Source organism: Notamacropus eugenii, chromosome 1 (assembly GCF_028372415.1).
Source record: "Notamacropus eugenii isolate mMacEug1 chromosome 1, mMacEug1.pri_v2, whole genome shotgun sequence".
Taxonomy (NCBI): Eukaryota; Metazoa; Chordata; class Mammalia; order Diprotodontia; family Macropodidae; genus Notamacropus; species Notamacropus eugenii.
In genome coordinates, this window is record NC_092872.1 from 486,685,498 (window position 1) to 486,703,833 (window position 18,336).

The following is an 18,336-nucleotide window of genomic DNA, read 5'->3' on the forward strand; positions in this document are numbered from 1 at the left end:
TCCATAAGTCAAAATAACAACACATTTATACAGCACTTTAAAGTTTACAAAGCACTTGCCCCAGAACAACCCAGTGAGATGGATAGGGCCAGCACCATTAGTCTTTTATAGACAAGCAAAATGAGAATCAGAAAGGACAAATAGCCTGTCAAGAGCCAAAGATTTATCCCTGTAGTGAACAAAGGCTCTCCTTCATATCATACGGTCTCCTCTTCTACTTCTTCACAACTAGACTGTAAGCTTCCTGTGGTCAAGAGCCCTACCTTAAATAGCAATTTTTAAGTATCTCCCTTAACATCAGGTGCAGGGCAAAGCAAGGTTGCTTAAAATCCTACTGATATATTTAACAAAAACTAAACCATTTTTCTTCAGCCTTTCCAGAACTTTACCATCTCTGAAGCGCCAGTTTTGCTTAGCTATTCAGCAGATTAAATGTCTCTCAAAGTTTAGATCTATGGATGCATCATGCATACATTCTTCCTCAGCCTAGAGGGTGGAGAGTAGGGAGAAGGGTGCTTTTGTTCAGTACCTCAGGGAAATAAATGTCTTTATTAATGGCTTTACCTGAAGTTTCCTGGCCATGGCCACCACTTCATGGTCTGGAGGATTGTACTTGTAGCAATTCGAGAACATTAACCGTATGTCGGCCGCAAAGCCTTGTGCATCCTGGTACTCTCGGCTGTCCATTTTCTTCTGCAAATACATAATCAAAATGGGGTAAATGTGTGCAACCACCAAGTGACTGTGTATTGATTTTATAATCTCTCTTCTGAGATATTCCAAGATTGCAATATCAGATGTGTGTATGTACTGCTGTATAGCTGTAGCTACACGTCTGTATCCAAGCATAATGTATCCAAATTAACATACAAAGAAATAGTTACATATCAGTCAGTTCATACTTGTCACATTCTAGTGGCATAAGGACTCACTTTAGAGTAAGGAAAACGGATAGATTAAAGATCTTGTTCAAAGTCAATAAAATAAACGTTATTCAAGGAGAGAACTAAGACTAGACCCCACATCTCCTAATTCCCCACCTAGGCCATTGATCAATACATTAAATGGCTTCCCAAAGAAATAAAAGGTGAATTTTATTTTAAACTTGAACTTCTTGCTCCCAGACAATTTATTTTAGTGTTTCAAAAGGAAGACTGATGGGCTATCCTTTCCAGATTGTCTCAAAATAAACAAAGATTTAATTCTAAGTAAAACAGCAAGAAATGAATTCTTGCTAAGTTCACTTTGCTAAGATTATAGACTTACAAATATCAAACATGCCAGAGATGCTACCTGATATGGTCTGTTGTGATCCTGAGGAAGAACTCAGAAAGGCATTTTTCTCTATACTTTCTCGGCAGAATTTCTGTATCACAAGATCATATTTTTAATTGACACAATGATGTGATAAATCTGTTTTAGCCTGAATTAGCGAACAAATTAAGAAATATATCTTCTTTGAATCAACTAGTTTTGCAGAAGGATTAATAAAGTCAAGCACTAATTCATTTTTTACAGGACTGGAATCTTCAAACTTAAGAAAATCTCATTATATTATGTTAGATGGCAGCACCTACTGCCAAAATAGGGTGTTGTGGCATTGCTCTATTAGACATTGTAACTATACAACCTGCCACCCCACTCCACCCCCACCAAACAAAGAGGAAATGGGGATCTAAGTCCTAGGAAATGAAGAGGGGGGTTGGGATTCCAGATTTAGGAAGAATTTCTGAATCTGAAGGTGGAATGAAGGGAGTGGACAGGGCCAAGTCTTGCCAACATCTGCAGAAGCACTCCTAGCAAGCTGCTTGTGTGACCTTTGTCAGAATCCCTTCCTCAGTCAAAGTGTTAAGCTCTCTAAATTGTGATTTTGCCTGCAGTAACGAACCTCTGGTTGTTACAAAGTCAACAGGCAAACAGAATTTGTTTCTTGGAAATCCATCTTACTGTCAACTTTTAGGGAATGCGCCTAGTCAGTGAGGGATACCGATAGGAATGGACACAGAATCCAAATGACACTGATTTGTACAGTACTCATAGAAAAACTGAACTCTCTGATTGGCTAAAGACAGATTTTTGAAGACTTCCAAAAGAATCTGTCAATACAGTCATCACCTCTTGACTCTCTGTACTACTAGAGGAATGGCAGTTAGTGTGGATCATTTACCCCACATCCCCCCCCCCCAAAAAAATCATGCTTGTTTTGTTGGAACGATCACTTTTTAGTAAAAATAACTTTACATTTGGTTTAGATGACTATTAAAGTGAATCTGTACTTTCTGAGCACCCAATGATGGGAAATGCAATAGTAAGGGGATAAACTGGACTGGGATTTAAAAGATGCTGCCAATAATCCACAAAGCAGATTGAATACAAGATAGGGCAAAAGTTCAAGTAAAACAAAATTTGTAGAGAGCTAGACAGACTTATGTAGAGCATGACTGTTATCTTTAAATGACTAAAGCGTTGTCATGTGGAAAAGGGATTAGGTTTATTTTTATGGCTTCTCAGGGTAGAACTAGAACCTGCTAGAAGTTGCAAACAGGCCTATTTTGGATCAATATAAGGGAGAACTTCCTGACAATGATGGAGCTGTCCAACAATGGAACAGGCTGCCTTGGGAGCCTTCACACTCTCAGTCACTAGAAGTGTTTAAGAAGGGGCTGGATGATCACTTGTAATGGCCACTAGAAGAGACTCCTAAGCTCAGGAGAGAATTTGCCAAATGATCTCTAAGATCCCTTCCAAATCTAGGTTTATAAAGATTATATATATATTAAAAGGCAATATAGCAGATATAAGAGGATTATGTGCTGAGCTGGATATTTACATATTGTTCTAATATGGACAAAAATTCTGGACTTGTGACAATTTGGTTATGAAAAATGCACCTATGATTTCAGGTACCATGTGAAAATATGCTCCCTCAGAGATGATGCCTGCAACAGTCTCAGAGCAGCACTTTCCTATATAGTTTTCATGGATTTCACATGCCAGACAAAAAGTCCTTTAGAGCTTAAACTCAAACCTAGACAAAAGTCACATATTGAGTTTTTTCCTTCTTAGCTGATAAATTTATGTTTTGAAACGGTGATTAACCCAAATATTTTTTTAAATCATCAAATCACAAAACAAAGAAAAGATTTTCTTCTCTGGGCCTTTGTGGCTTTGAGGTCATAGTTACTAAATGTGACTTAGGCATCATTTCATCTGACTTCATTGGTTGGAGGGGAGGGGTGGCAGAGAATATGTGCCAGTCCATTATCTTCCATCATAACTAAGAATCTAAAGTTCTGAAAAACCAACTAAAATGGAAAAATAAATTTACTTTCCAATATTTTCTTATCCTTGTTTCCAGGGCAAATCAAATCCCTAGACTAAGTTACAGTAAATGACATTTTGCTTTGGCTTAAACTCAATACCCACTTATTACCTCCCAGATAATCTGAAGTCAATGCAATAACAAATGCCCAGGAAAATTCATACAACAAAAGGGTGTAAAGGAAGGATGGGAGCTGAGAGTGGTGAAGAGAAATCAACGGCTTCTTAAAGCTAATTTGGTGATTTTTCTAGTACCCATCTATGACTGTCCACCTGGGCAAGGATGGTCACAACAAAGGTTACTATGATACTTATCAGCATTTGAAAACATTCATGGCATCCTTGGAATTCATAGGTTCTTGTCACAATCTGACCATCCTCCACATTTTTGTGGCTTAGGAACAAAGCCCTTAAACGTTAAATACATGTGTTGAGTGATGAAGAATTATGAGGATTAGCTGGCATGTCAATCTTTTTGGCCTAAATAATGCAAAATGAAATTGTAAAATTAAACCACCTCAACTCTTTCAAAGCACTTCAGCTCTGCCCACAAGGACCACAGAACTGAAAGGACTGTCTACATATATGTGCACACATGTCCAAAGGTAACAGGCTTCAAGGGCAAGGCAGGATGGAGGCTAACCCATCTAGTAATATTTCTTTCCACACCAGGCATTAAGTCAACAGAACTGGGACTGAGAGATCAGAGGATCATGGTTTTACGGCTAAAAGGGATCTGAAACGCCAGCTAATCCAACTTCCCTCCTTTTGCAGAAAGGGACTCGCCTAATGTAATTTAACAGCTAGTAAGCAGAAGACCTGGGATTCCAGCCTAAGACCTCTGATTGCAAGTACAAAGCCCTTTTCTCACCTCCACAGTGAGATGCAAGCAAAGGGCTATATGTGAGTTGATTTTGTCCCAATTAGAGCTGAGTATTGAATATATCTAATAATCTAATAATAATTCAAACTCATTCTATCTCATTTTCCCATGATGATCTTACCTCTTAAAAGCATGTTGGGCAGAGGCTTGCAAAAGTCACAAAAAATGTTTATACCAATGTAAGAACCCATAATGTCCTGTCAGGTTAATTCAGGATATTGAGGCTAGCTACCCTACAACAGAGTAGTTTGGTTGTCACTGTTTTTGAAGTTTTCTGGTAGCAAAGACAAGAGTGAAAAGCAGTATGAACTGTCTTTTGTAGCTGCAAGAGCAGAAACCACCCCCCGCCCCAAACACTTGACTCTGTGAATTAGCACCTGCTTCACAGGTTACTACTTCAGGCATCTATCACGCCTGCACTTATGTTTTGGAGGAAATTATTTCACCCACTTGATATTCAAATCCATGGAAGCTGCACGGTGCCTGGAACACATGGCTTGTTCACTGACTGAGCTATTCCATGCTTCTAACAAACCCCAAAGACCTGTTCTTCCTTAAGGCTGTCTTATATTTACACAGTGTGTCTCTTCTGATGCCCTCAAAACTGTAACATGAGCTGAAAACTCAGTCAGTTGGAATTTGGGGTTCCAGTCCTCACTCTACCACTAACCAGCTAGGTATATGAACTGGAGCCAGTCACTTCTCAAACCTGGACCTTGGTCTCACCATTTATCAAATAAAGAGATTAGACTATATGAACTCTCCAAATATCTCTGATCCAGTGATCATTTCATTCACCCTTTCCACATCCCTGTGATGTATGGAAAAGACAGGAAATGTCCTCATCTTACAAATGGAAAAAAATCATGGCCCAGATAACTGAATGGCCTACACAAAGTCAGTATCAGAGAAGAGATTTGGGAATGTTCAAATTCTAATATTAACTGAAACCTGAGCTGGCCATTCTCAGATGAGTGAGAGGAACCTGGGTTTCATCCATAGGAAAGCAAAACCAAGACCTGAAGACAATGAACAAGTATCACATAATTATAATACATTTTGGAATCCAGACCAACCTTACAAGAGAGCCTAAAAAATGGAAGACCTCCATTATATAGCAGTATAAATGAAAAATCCGATACGCCACAGACAAAGCCATTCCCCTACCACGGTAAAACCTCACTCCAAAGCAACCTAGTTTGCAGCTCTTTATTCCATCCCCCCACCCCAACCGATGGTGTATTAAACCATTAAATATGGTTTTTCTCTATTTTGGAGAAGCCATGGTCAGAACTTACAAGATTAAAGTCTGTGCTGAGAAACTGAGAGGCAACAGCAGGAAGATAAAACACTGTTCAAGTTGTAGTTACTGTCAAATAAGTCTGACCCACAAAGCCCTATGATTTAAGATTCAGGCCCTATGATCAGCAAAGAGAAGACAATGACCCCCCCTCTATAAAGGACGGAGCTCAGGCAACTACTCCAGAGCTGCTCACAAAAGGTCATGTGAAATGGGCAATGGCTTTCTTTAGAACGTGAGCAACAAAAACAGAGTTGGATAGAGGTTGGACCTTTAAAAGATGTCCACTGGAACTGAAATGCCGCAGGGAACAAAAGTTCTCAATGAGAAACTCGCTTGTTCTAGCCAATGCACAGGTCAAAGGGGGAAAAAAAAATCAAGATTTATGTCAACGAGCAAGGTCACAGACGGCTCAAACTCCATGAAAACCAACCAAGAGTAAAGTAAGAAATTCAAATTCCAGTTTGATCCAAGAGGCCTTAGCCTCTGTTTTTACCCAGTTTTCTTCTTTATTCTTGTTTACCTATTTCAAAAATATAGGCTCATTCCTGTTCTCTGTTAGACCTAGATTCTACTCAACACCTAAAGAAGTATAGCTCCTACCTTCATTTCAAGGAAAAAACAACAAACAAACAAAGGACCCTCATTTCACCTGGTAAGAATGGAAGGTAGACCCCAACAGGGCCCTGCCCCAGTCTGACCACCACTGGCTTATTCAGGACACCAACAGTGACCTGAAAGGCAGGTTTGTGAGGCTACAAGCGGGAGGTCTGTGACATTAAACACAATAGGAGTGTCCAGAACAAAGAAACTCTGGATTCCTTACCATTTCTGACAAGGACCCCACCCAGAAGAAAGCTGGCCCTCTGACAAGAGGAAGTAAGTCCCTAATAAGTTAGGCGAAGGTGGCAACTATATTTGGTTAATACATATTGCTAATAACAACTCACATTAATTTAGCACCTGTGGGCTCAGGATGTCAAAAGACTATTTGTTTTCAATTATCCCCATGTTACAAGGGGGGAAACTGAGACACAGTGTTCAGTGTCACACAGCCAACCAGTGACACTAGTGCCCTGTAGCCTTCAACCCTAGCTCTTGTACTGTAATTCTTAGGCCATATTCTTTCCTGCCGGCATGCAGTATAACAACAGCTGACGGTCAGAGCCAGAAGCTGTCAAAGCAGCTAATTCAGCTGAGGTCTCAGGAAGGAAATGGGGTTTGACAGTTTCAATGAATGGGGTTGCTGGGGAACAAGACCACCAACCAACTGCCTTGGCATAGTTTGGGTGCAGGTGAATGGACTGTTGGTGGTCCCTTCCAGCCCCAGAAGGCCTAAGGCAATTCTTTCAGCAGAGATCTCTGGGAGGTTCAAGATCCCCTTTCCTAAAACTGACCCACCCCATGGAGCTGCCTAAAAGGTCAGAGAAAGCTCCAATGGGCTAGAGACACGTTAGACGTGGCACATACTTTAACAGTACTGAGATCCATGGGGTGTTTGATAATATCGTGATAATCATGGAGTTCCAAAGCCTCTGCGTCCACAGGCTTGTAAAACGGCCAGGCGTAGGCAGCATGTTTCTTAGACAGCATCTCTTTGAGGATGCTGTCACAGTACTTGAGGTGCTCAGAGAGTTTGCCCTTCTTTCCCGCATGCTGGGGGACCTCCCCATCTTCTAGATCTTTCTTTGGTGGTTTAATGGGTCGGCCTCCGCTCTCTCGTCGGGCGACCACCTTGGCCTGTTTAGGGTCTGACAGCGGGGTGGGTGATTCACTCCGGCTGGCGGTGATTGCTGAGGTTGTCGGTGTGGTCGTGTCTGCTTTTCTCTTTACTCCCTTTTTCTGAAACAAATAAGAGAGGGGAAGGACTTGTGAATTCAACAACAAATAATACAGGATCACAGATGGAAGGGATCTCAGGGGTTATCTAATATGTCTTGCTAATAACAATTCACATTAGCGTGGTACCTGTAGGTTTAGGGTGTCAAAGGGCTTTTTGTTCTCCTTCATCCTCATGTTATGAGGTAGGGGAGACTGAGACACAGCGTCCAGCATCAGGGTTCTTTAAAACTGTCAAATCCCATTTCTTCCTCAGCTGAATTAGCTATTTCAACAGTATCTTGCCCTGATTATCAGTAGTTATTAAACCTGAGTTAAAAATTATAATACAAAACTGAGGGTTCATGGATGCAGGGTGCTGTTAGGTTATCTAATCCAAACTCCTTATATTACAGACGTGAAAATTTAAACATAGTCTCTTCCTCCCAGTGCTGGGGGATTTGACTGCCACTGGTCTGCATGTCTGACATGCCTACTTAAATCACTTGGAGGAGCAGGCAGTCACTTGCCAACAATGCTTCCTGTGAGATCTGCTCTCCCACCAGGCTGTCAGACCCTAAACAGGCCAACTTAGTTGCCTGATGAGAGATCAGAGGCTGATCCAACAGCACATGGAGAAGAATGGCAAATTCTCCAAGTCCATCAAATAACATGATAGCATCCTCAAAGAGATGCTTTCTAAGAAGATGGGTCTTTCCATCCATCTTCCATCTATACCCTCTTATATGTCTTGTCTCTCTCAATTACAATGTGAGCTCCTTGAGAGCAGGGACTGTCCTGCTTTTCTGTTAGCATCCTCAGTGCTTAGCAAAGAATTTGATACACATAGTAAGGGCTTGATAAATGCTTTTTTATTCATTAAGAGGTTTACCCAAGGTCCCATAGGTACTAAAGGCAAAGCTGGGACTGGAATATGGGTCCCCTGACTCCAAATCCAGCACTTATTCTACTGTACCACTCTTTTTTTTCCACTGAGTTCAGCAGAAATGATCATGATCACTCACGAGGTAAAAAGCAATGCAGGATGTGGCATCACAAAAAATACAAGAAAACAGCCTATTTTGTAAAACCCCCATTGGAATCCCTAAAACTCTCCTAGGAAATAGGGCCCATGTCTGAACAACTATTGGGGGTTTACCAGGGTTCTCAGCTCCACCATGAACTACATGAGGGCAGGGTTCATCCTAATTGTTATAAGGACTACAAAGCTATCACGGATCTAAGGTACTGCGTAAAGCTTAACATTTAGTCATTTTTAGTTGTTTGATTCTTTGATACCCCATGGGAGATTTTCTTGGCAAAGACACTGAAGTGGTTTGCCATTTTCTTGTTCAGCTCAATTTACAAATTACAAACTGCAGCAAATAGGGGTAAGTGACTTGCCCAGGGTCACACATCTTGTAAGCATTTAAGGCCAGATCTGAACTCATGAAGACTTATCTTCCTGATTTCAAGCTTAGTGCTCTATCCACTGAATCATCTAGATACCCTGTAAACCTTACAGCACCATATAAAAGCTATTGTATAACTTAGCCTGGAGTCCTGATTCATAAAGACATGCTTCTTACATATCTTTTGAATGAATGATCACCTCCCACATGCAGAATATTGTGTTACAGATATAAAGAAACAGTTTCTGCCCTCAGAGAGTTTTTTGCTTAGTTGGGAAAATGAGATACCTATGTAAAAAGTGAAGTAGTATGTTTTAGAAGAACTGGGGGTCCAAGGACTTGGATGCCTGACTCTGCCACTTACCTGTGACTTCAGCCAGTCATTTAACCTCTCTGGGCCTCTGAGGCTATACAAGTGAGGGAAGTTGGACTAAATGACCTCTAATGTTCCCTCTAGCTCTAAACCTATGATACTATGGATCCAGAACTTGAGGTCCAGAGAGAACTATGTTGGAATCTCACCTCTAACAAGTACTAGGCATGTCATCCTTAAAAACTCACTTCCCTCCTTGGAGCCTCAGTTTCCTCATCTGTAAAATGGAGATAACAGCACTTGCAGTATCAACCTCACAGGGCTATTGTGACAAGACAATGTTGGTAAAATATCTTGTGAAACTTGGCACTACAGGAATGTCAACTCTTTCATATTATTATTGTTATAAAAGGATAAGAAATACAAGGTAGCCTATATTAAGTACCAAATGAGTGATACAGACACTTCCAAAGGACACTATCATAAGCACTGGCCTAACTGTGGAAAGCTTCAGGGAGGAGGCAGGATTTGAACTGAGAGTTCGATAGATGGGGAGGACTGAGGGAAATGGAATGGGATGGGTAATGGCCGGGGCAGGGACAGTGGGGGTATGCATGATGAGTATATAAAATGAACAGACTGGACTGTTTGGAGCGCAGGAATTATGGGAGGGAGCAGAAGGTAAGGAAGGACAATGTGGGAGGGACCAGATCATGGGAAGTCTTGGATAATGACAGCAATGAACAAGGAAGACAGTTCTCTTGTCTCAGGTTGGGAGCTTAGACAAGAGTCACCATGCAGTGGTTCTCCAAGGATGGTCTCTGGATGAGCTGAGGACTTCTAGACTCCTTAAGATGCTTCCAGGCTGGTCTCTTGTACTATGCAGATTCTCATATAATCATGTATATGGTACATTAATAATTTTCTTCTGATCTCTCTCGCTAGTTTCTCAACCCAAATTGTAAAAGTTAAATTAAAAGTCCTTATTCAATTGGATGAGGTGCTTTTGCAGTAAAAAGTATGAATAGGTGAAACTGAGAGCCTATGAGATCTGCTGTTCTGCCAAAGTGATCAACACTCACCAAATGTCGTAAATCGCTAAAAAAAACAGTACTTAAGATTTCAAGTGCTCTGAACACTATGAGCTGAAGTCTGCTAACTTCTTACTGAAGGTTGCCAGGGGAAAGCAGATAACCAAGCCTACTAAATTCCCAACATTTGCTCTACATGTAGGAAATAGGTGAATTTTAGCATATTGATTGTTACTGGCTAAAGGGTGGCTGCCTTCTCCTTCTACAGGATAAAGCATGACAATTATTTCCTTCGACCCTTAATAGGTTTGTGTTTACTTTGGAGTTCTGAGTGTTAGTGGGTAAAGGAGGCAGTTGGAAGGAAGATCATCATATAACCAAGTGTTGCCTAACCATGTCTCCAAGTAGCCTAAAAGTTCTATGGTAAGCATCTCTCTACTACCTCAGTAAGCTCCCCAAGGCCAATGATTTCCTTCGGCTTCTTTAGAGTCCCTATACCATTTGGCACTATGCCAGTACATTCATTTTGGCCTGAATCAGATAGTTTTATTAAGTTGTAAGCCAGGTACAACTAGGTGTTAATAAACAGGTGTTGAATTGAGTTGCATTATCAGTACAAGAAACAAAAATAATACTGATGCTGAGGAGATCTGTTTACCCTTCCATAGTGCCTTACAGCTTACAAGTTATTATCCTGTCAGAACCACCCCAGGAGGGAGGTAGAGCATGTAGTAGTATTATTATTGTTGTTAGCAAAATGGTGCAGGAGAGAATGACTGTTGGCTTTGGAGTCAGTAGCCATGGGCTTGAGTCCTGGTGCTCATATTTCATAGCAGAGTAGCTTTAAGCCAAGGCATTTCATTTCTGAGGCTCAGTTTCCTCATCTGTAAAAGGGGATACAATAATGCTTGCAGCTATGATCGTATGGTTAGAGAGTTAACCAAGAAGTAAAAAAAGACCTAGTTTCACTCCCAACTCCAAGCAATACTGGTTCTGTAATCCTGACAAAGGCATTTAACACTCTGGCCAATTCTATAAGAATTCTTTATGTTGTAAAAAAGGTACCAATATACCAAACATACATCACTGAAGGGAATTTCCTCACTAGGAGTTCCTTAAATAGATGAAATCACAGGTCCAGTTCAAAATAATTCTTCAGACTGTTGCTCCTCATCACCATTGATGTGGTATTCTATAACACTCAATAAGTGTGAGGGAATGGCTGGCAAACAGGTCCTGTGCCAGAAGAAATTTTATTGAGTTGATCTTATCTGGGAGTCTGAATTAATCAATCCTCCTATCCTGGCAGGAGATACTGATATCAATAGCACATTTTTTCAGGCAGAGAGAAAAAAACAGACAACATTAGCAACTCATGTGAGATCACCCAAGGCATTCAAGTTGGTAGCCAGATACTGAATGTGGTCATTCTTCCCTGCTGAGCCTGGTCACCCTCAGATGCCTACAAGGTACAGCACTATGGAATCTACTCAAGGTCTATTCACAATCTACTGCCTGGGGACATGGGAAGGAGTAGCTTTTGCTTACCTTCACTACGGGTGGTGTAGGTGGAACCACGGGCATGATGGGAGTGGCAGGAGGAGGTGGGGCCACAGTGGGAGGGACCGTGACAGATGGAACATTTGCAGTGATGGTTGGCACTGGAGTTGCTGCAATCACTGGCGTCTGGGAGACAGCAGGAGGGACATTCTGAAAGGGAGTCGGTGGGGAAACAGAGGACACGGCTGCCGCTTGCTGTGCTCCTTCAAAGTAAAATGAAGAAAGATCAATACACCTGATACCTGCTCTCTTCCCACAACCAAATCAAATCAGGGTCAAGCTGAACTTGCTCATTCAGAACCTGATGTCCTCCATGAAGTTTCCTGGATCACCCTAGCCAGAAGCCAACTGTGCCCTCCTCTGAATTTTTAGAACATTCTTGCCTGGACTGCTTACATGGCCTTTAGGCATTGCCTTCTATTGAAATGCTCTTGTTTCTTCCAACTCTTGTCAGCTCATAGAGAAAAGGAAAGAGTCTTATACTCCAACTAACACAGTGCCTTTCTTTGCATGCACAAGATGCTCAATAATGACATGCCAAGCAAATGAATGAACATGGAAGGAGTGAACTCTCTATGTATCTTTCAATGAAATCACTAGTTTATGCTCATCTTAAGCTGGTAAACCCTGCCATTACCTGGAGGACAGTCAAACTCTTACCAAACAGAGCTCTCTTCTCAGTGCCAATTCACTTGGTGGATATCTTGGTTCATAAATCACCCAGAGCCACCAGGGCTCACAACACTGCCCAAGGCTCATCTGGTTACCATAGCTTCTGCCCTTCCCTTCAACCTTGTTGGTTAATGGAGGAAGACTGAGGAGAGACAGTATCTTTCACTTCTAACACCAAATTAGGGATATAGGTTTTGGGGGTTTTTTAAGTGCTCTGAAGTTAGCAAAACCATTTGCATAAAATATGTCATTTGATCCTTCCAACAACTCTGTGAGGTGGGTTCTCTTATTATTCCTCTTTTCAGATGAAAAAAGTGAGGCTTAGAGAAACTAACTCGCCCATGATCCACACACACAGCTATCATATCACAGGACTCTTTCTAACTCCAAAGCCAGTATTCTTTCAACCCTATCAGCAGTTCTCCAAGTGTGGTCCTGGGGTTCTGGGGAGTCTCTGGGACCCTTTCAGAAGGTCTGCAAGGTCAAAACCATCTTCATGATAATACTAAGACACTGTAATTTCTAATACAATAAATACTGATAGATACAACCCACAAAAGCAAAAATTCTTGGGGGGATACTTAATTTTTAAATATAAAGGAATTCTAAAATTAACAAGTTTTAGAATCACTACACTGTGCCATGCTACTGCTCACATTTCCCTCTCTCTTCTCCCGCAAGGGCCCTGGGGGATGGTGTATTCCATTCATCAAAATACCTGTAAAAAAAGGAACATATTCCTATATGAGAGGGAAGCCTGAATCACTAAGACATTTTATGGAAATAAAATTCCTTTTCATTCACTATTTGCCAAGTATAGACAGGGCACTGTACTGAATGTCATGAGTTTTCGCTGAGGGTATGTATATAGGGTGTTTTGTTGTTCTGCAGCAGCCATGATCTATTCCATAAATAGATAGCATGAGATCAAAAAGAACATATTAAAAAAATTAGGACCACTGTCATCGTGAGGCTATTTCAGAAACAGCAGGATATGTTAATTTGTCTCAACCTTAAAAAAAAAATCCAAGTGTTATCAACTCCACATCCCATAGTTTACCTGCACTCTGTGCTCCCGCTGCTGGTTTTCGACCTTTGCCCTTAGGAGCTGGTGGTAATAATTCCACTTCCTCTTGGGGCATCTGGGCTACCTTCTGCAGAAAAATTTTCTCTAGGGCTTGGGCCATGAGGACTATATCATCTGTGGGCTGGAGAAACAGAACAAGGCCTGGCATCAGTGGCTGGAAGAAGGACCACTGCTAAGACACAACTATTTTTGAAAACTAGAATTTGGTGGGCTCAGATGAGTGGAAAAACTAGAGTAATAGTGTTAGAGAGGCACTGGAAAAACAAAATAGCAAAAGCCCAAGCAGACCAAGGGAAGGCATGCTCCAATTACAGCAAACAGAGCCATGGTGCATCCAGAGCGACTCTGAGAGGATGACTCTAAGGAGGTAATGACATTGGCTATTACCAGATCAAGTCCTGAAGAGCTAGAATTAAAGGGGTTATTCTCTGACCTGGGATCTGACTCACTAGCAACACTGGGATATATCATTTTACTCAAACATTTGCTCTTTCCACACCAAAAAAGCTTCAGACCAAGAAATTGGAGCAGAATAAAGCAATGTGGTTATTCCTAAGTGGTATTTCATGTCATTTCAAGAGGATACTTTGGAAGGATAAATTATCCCTCATCAATAGATAAAAACCAAAGGCTTGGTGTTCCTCACACAGTGCTGCCACTTAAAAAAAAAAGCCAGTCTTTTACCTTGTTATAAATATAGCAATTTGTAAACATTGTGTTGAAATCCTGCATACATTCACTCGCACTCCAATAATAATTGTTTTCCAGTCTCTTCTTAATAGTCCCCATGTCCATTGGATTTTTAATTATTTTATGATAATCCTGTGGGAGAGATTTTAAAGGTGTTAGTCCTTCGTAAAACCTTTAAACAACATAAAATCCATTGTGCTCTCTCTTTTGGCAGTTTACTGGTCTCCAACACAAGAAGGCATCCAAGAACTTTTGTGACTCTTATCACTAGGTAGATCAAGCCTAGATCAAGGCAGAAATTTTGAGTAAACTAATGGAAGGTGGAAACATCAGTCCACTTCTATCTCTAGCTACTATGCTAAAGAGGCCTAAAAAATCCTGACTTCAGGGAAAAGGTTTCATGCTCTTTTAATCCCTACACAGAAAGAAGAAACTTTCTTTGGTCACAGGTGAGACAAAGGCAGAGAACCTATTTAAAAAAAAAACATCAAGATTGGGGAGACAGTTGTACCTTTTCACAAAATGAACCTTAATTCATACAAGTGCCAAAAGAAGAAACATACCATGGTACCAGATAAAATCAGGAATAGTGTGAAGATTTGCAAATGCCACAATTGGGGATGTCCCTATCTAAGAGAGTCTTAGTGCATAGCTTTTCATAGATGCTAAGAGTTAAAGCCTCAGGAAGAGTTTGCTAATCAAAATGAATATAAAACAAAGCACCATCTATAAGACGATGAAGTCATATTACTTCAACATATCAAACATCTGGACTTTCTTTGGTGTGAATATTCCCTTCACTGATACAGATTGCAAACCTTCTATACACTTAGTATGTGGTCTTAAGAGTTTCTATGGCCCACAAAATTCTCTAGGACAGTTCTCAGGGGCACAGGCAAACTCTAAGGCCAGGTGTTTTCATTGCTAGAATCCTTTCTAACCTTACAGGACATACCAGAGCCTGCACAGCCACAAGTATGGCCCTTGGAAACCCAAGGTCACCTCCACACCACAGTGAGGCAATAGAAGGATTTAGGGGAGGGGGAATATTAACTGGCCTTTAAATTCAAGGTTTTATATCATTTCCTTATCTCATCTGATCCTCACAATAACCCTGTGAGACAGGTAGAGCAGGGATTATCATCCCCATTTTAAAGGTGAGGAAATGGGTAAGTGAGGTGACTTTCCCCTAGAATCACACATAGCTATTAAGAGTTGGGCCTTGAATCCATTTTTCCTGATTCCAGATCTAGTGACCCCTGAATAGCTATGCTGGCAATGGAGAATTCTGGAAGGGTGTAAGTGGCTAGGTATCGATATCAAAGCTCAAAGCATAAAGAAGCGCATACTCACAGGTAAATTCAATTTAATTGCATCTACTGGTTGATAGAAGGGCCAAGCGAACTGGTGCTTCCACAAAGTTTTCACCACAACATTCTGCATGTACTGCAGCTGGTTGGTCTTCCTCCCAGGTTTGTTGGGGTTGGTGACTTCTGGGGGGGGCGGATTCACAGGGCCCTGAGGAGCCGGAATCGCTGACGTTACCGTCGACATTTTCTGAAGTCTCTATCTCACTTACTGTCACAGCAGCAGCTAGGAGATTCTCTTTCTTTCTTTATGCTCCCCGAATAGGATTGACATCCCATTTCCAGGGCCCAACCATGCAACCTGTATCAACAGGAAGAAAGACAAAGAAATGAACTGAAGACCCTGAGTGCTAACATCTCTAAAGACTTTGGGAGGCTCTGCCACTATTCTCCATGTAACCTGGGAGTGGACAGTGAGCATATCCATTCATGGGCCTGGCTCTGTCAATTCACTCGTATGACAGGTTTGGGGGGGGGGAACCACACACAAAAAAATCCCAGCCTCCTGGCAACTTTGTTACCTTAGAGAACATTCCCGTCACCATTTGCCTGTAAAGTTTTTTGGTGTTCTTTTTTCAACCCTCATCTGTCATGTGGTGACCTCTCTCAAAAGATGGCTTAAAAAGAAAATTAGGAGTACAAAGAAATGCAAGTGTTTATGAAAGATAAAACATTCCTGGGTCACGTGGTCTCACTAATATTGAGAGAGAGACTGAAAATGCAACCGAATTAAGGTGATTAGGCAGCAGGTGGTAGAAAAGCATTCTGGGAGATATTGTTACCTGGTGCATTCTAACTAATGTTCACTTAGACACCAAGCTACCTACTTGTTGGAAGAGGATTGGTTTCCACTGAAATCTAAACCTTTCTTGATTGTAGCAATTTTTAAAAAATGTTTAGAGGTAGAAAATTAAAAAAAAAAATCGATCTACATAGTCACAGGCAGAGCCATAGTAGAAATATAAACATTCACAGTACTACACAGGCAACTGACTAGCTGAGCTTCAACTCCCTTATATACTGGGATTCTAATGTAACCACGAGAACCAAGGAGAAGGGGGGGTTTGTGATGAGAAAGAGATTGTGACATGAGTGATCACTCAGCCAATCAGACTTTAGGAAGGGAATCCACTCAGAGAGAGGCCTAGAGAAGGCAGACAGATGCCTGATGCCTAGTAATCCTGTCCGTTTCAGTTCCACATCTTTGGCACAATCAACAATTCATTTCTTAAATGGAAATTTGAACATCAAGGAACTATGAGCCCATGAATCTACATAGCCCCTGAATGTCTATAGTTCTATGAACAACGCCATCATATCCTGAAAATGTAGGATATGATAAAATCTTGATAAAGGCCAGGGTGCTCTTCCACAGGACAAAGCTGATTAATTCAAGTAGAATTTGAGAGAAAAACAAAACTAGAGAGCCAGTACCCCAATTGTTAGTTGCAGGGTTGGGAAACTGGCTCCCTGGAGGGCAAGGAATCTCAGAGCTTGCTTCTGGCCCAGAGCCTGGAGCCATCTCTATGGGGGGCTGGGAAAGAAATCAGGGCAGCTATTCCAAGGAGTCCCTCTGGACTGTCTTCACTCATGCGGCCAATGGACATGACTCTAAACTTAGACTCTGTCTCTCCACTGGTCCCATGCAAGTTCACCTACCCTGAGTCTCAACTTGAAGATTTCCCATCTCTTTTTTGAATGAATAACCATATTTTAAAAGGGGGTCATATGCCATTGTCCTATCTGCAAGTTCACTTTCTTCTCCCCACACTATCCAAAAGATCTTATGGGAAAAATACTGGACAAGACACATTTCTTCCATTTCTGGGAAATTCCCATCAAGAGAACCTGTTTCATTCACCATTCATCAACTTCCAAGCCGAAAGGCAGACTCATAAGTAATCTGCTCTATTACATGGACAGTCAGTAAACCAGGTTAAAATCTACCCAAAATAACCTTTTACCTCTTTCATCTTTTTCAAGGGACTTTCAATTCCAATCACTCCAAGAAAGTTTAGTAGAATTAGAATAAAATCTTCTCTGAGGCACACTCTTCATTTTTCTAAATCTTGAGATTCATTACACAACTTCTTCTAATCAAATAAATCTTCCCCTCTCCCCACCTCCAAAAGCACACATAAGGAAAAATGATATATGTGCATGTAAATATGTTAAGATAAGCAAGGACTAAGCTTTGGATTGCTATGTATAGAGTTTAGATAAATATTAAGCAACAGAAATGTTTTGTTGGTTCAATGTCCAGTGTGTCTGAGTTGGTTCCAGCGATCATAGATTGTTTTCATGACTATGTTGGGCCCTTGCTTCATTTCAAACAAAAGGCAGCTAGAAAGTCCCTCTGTTCCCAAATGAACTGAAACCAATGGGTCTTCCTGGCTCATTCACCCCCTAGTGGACTCCTACTTCTGGGCTGATGTAGCTTACTGCCCTCTGCCTGGTTTACTTCTTTAAAATTAAGAAAAGGTAAATCTTCACTCAGTATTTTTGTCATCTTTTGCACAGGCCCTGATCTTCTAAGCTTTGTATCAAATCTCTGGACCTCTAAACATCCCCTAATTCAAGGACTGGGAGGCAGACAAAAGGGAACTAAATTCTCCGCCTGATTACAAAGTCACCAGTGGGAAGAAGAAAACCACCTTATTATTCATTGTAATAATACCAACTCCTCACATATCCGTAGCAGTTTAGGTCCTGGGGTCTAGAACTGGAAGGAACTTTTAAAGGTCATCAAGTGGTAGCCTAAACCCCATCCCCTGACCGCTAGTCTTACAGATGAGGAAACACACATCCAGAAAGGTGAGGCATCTCGTCCACAGTCACATGGGGAGTAGGGAACAGGGTAAAGACTGAAACCCAGGTTTGAC

The 18,336-nt window shown here is 41.3% G+C and overlaps 1 protein-coding gene across 11 annotated transcripts in view; it reads right to left on the reverse strand.

Annotated features, from left to right (window-relative positions):
* Nucleotides 1–18,336, reverse strand: part of BRD3 (bromodomain containing 3) — an 89,208-nt gene that overhangs the window by 13,166 nt on the left and 57,706 nt on the right. For 10 of the 11 annotated variants that reach the window (XM_072632896.1, XM_072632897.1, XM_072632895.1 and 7 more), the window contains 6 exons: nt 15,441–15,755; nt 14,082–14,219; nt 13,371–13,518; nt 11,627–11,841; nt 6,975–7,346; nt 565–693 (listed from right to left, as the gene is read on the reverse strand). In XM_072632896.1, coding sequence (XP_072488997.1) covers nt 565–693; nt 6,975–7,346; nt 11,627–11,841; nt 13,371–13,518; nt 14,082–14,219; nt 15,441–15,641 — 1,203 coding nt within the window. In that variant the 5' untranslated portion in view covers nt 15,642–15,755. Of the gene's footprint in view, nt 1–564; nt 694–6,974; nt 7,347–11,626; nt 11,842–13,370; nt 13,519–14,081; nt 14,220–15,440; nt 15,756–16,281; nt 16,496–18,336 lie in introns of those variants that run through there. The other variant, XM_072632901.1, reaches the window with a different exon arrangement.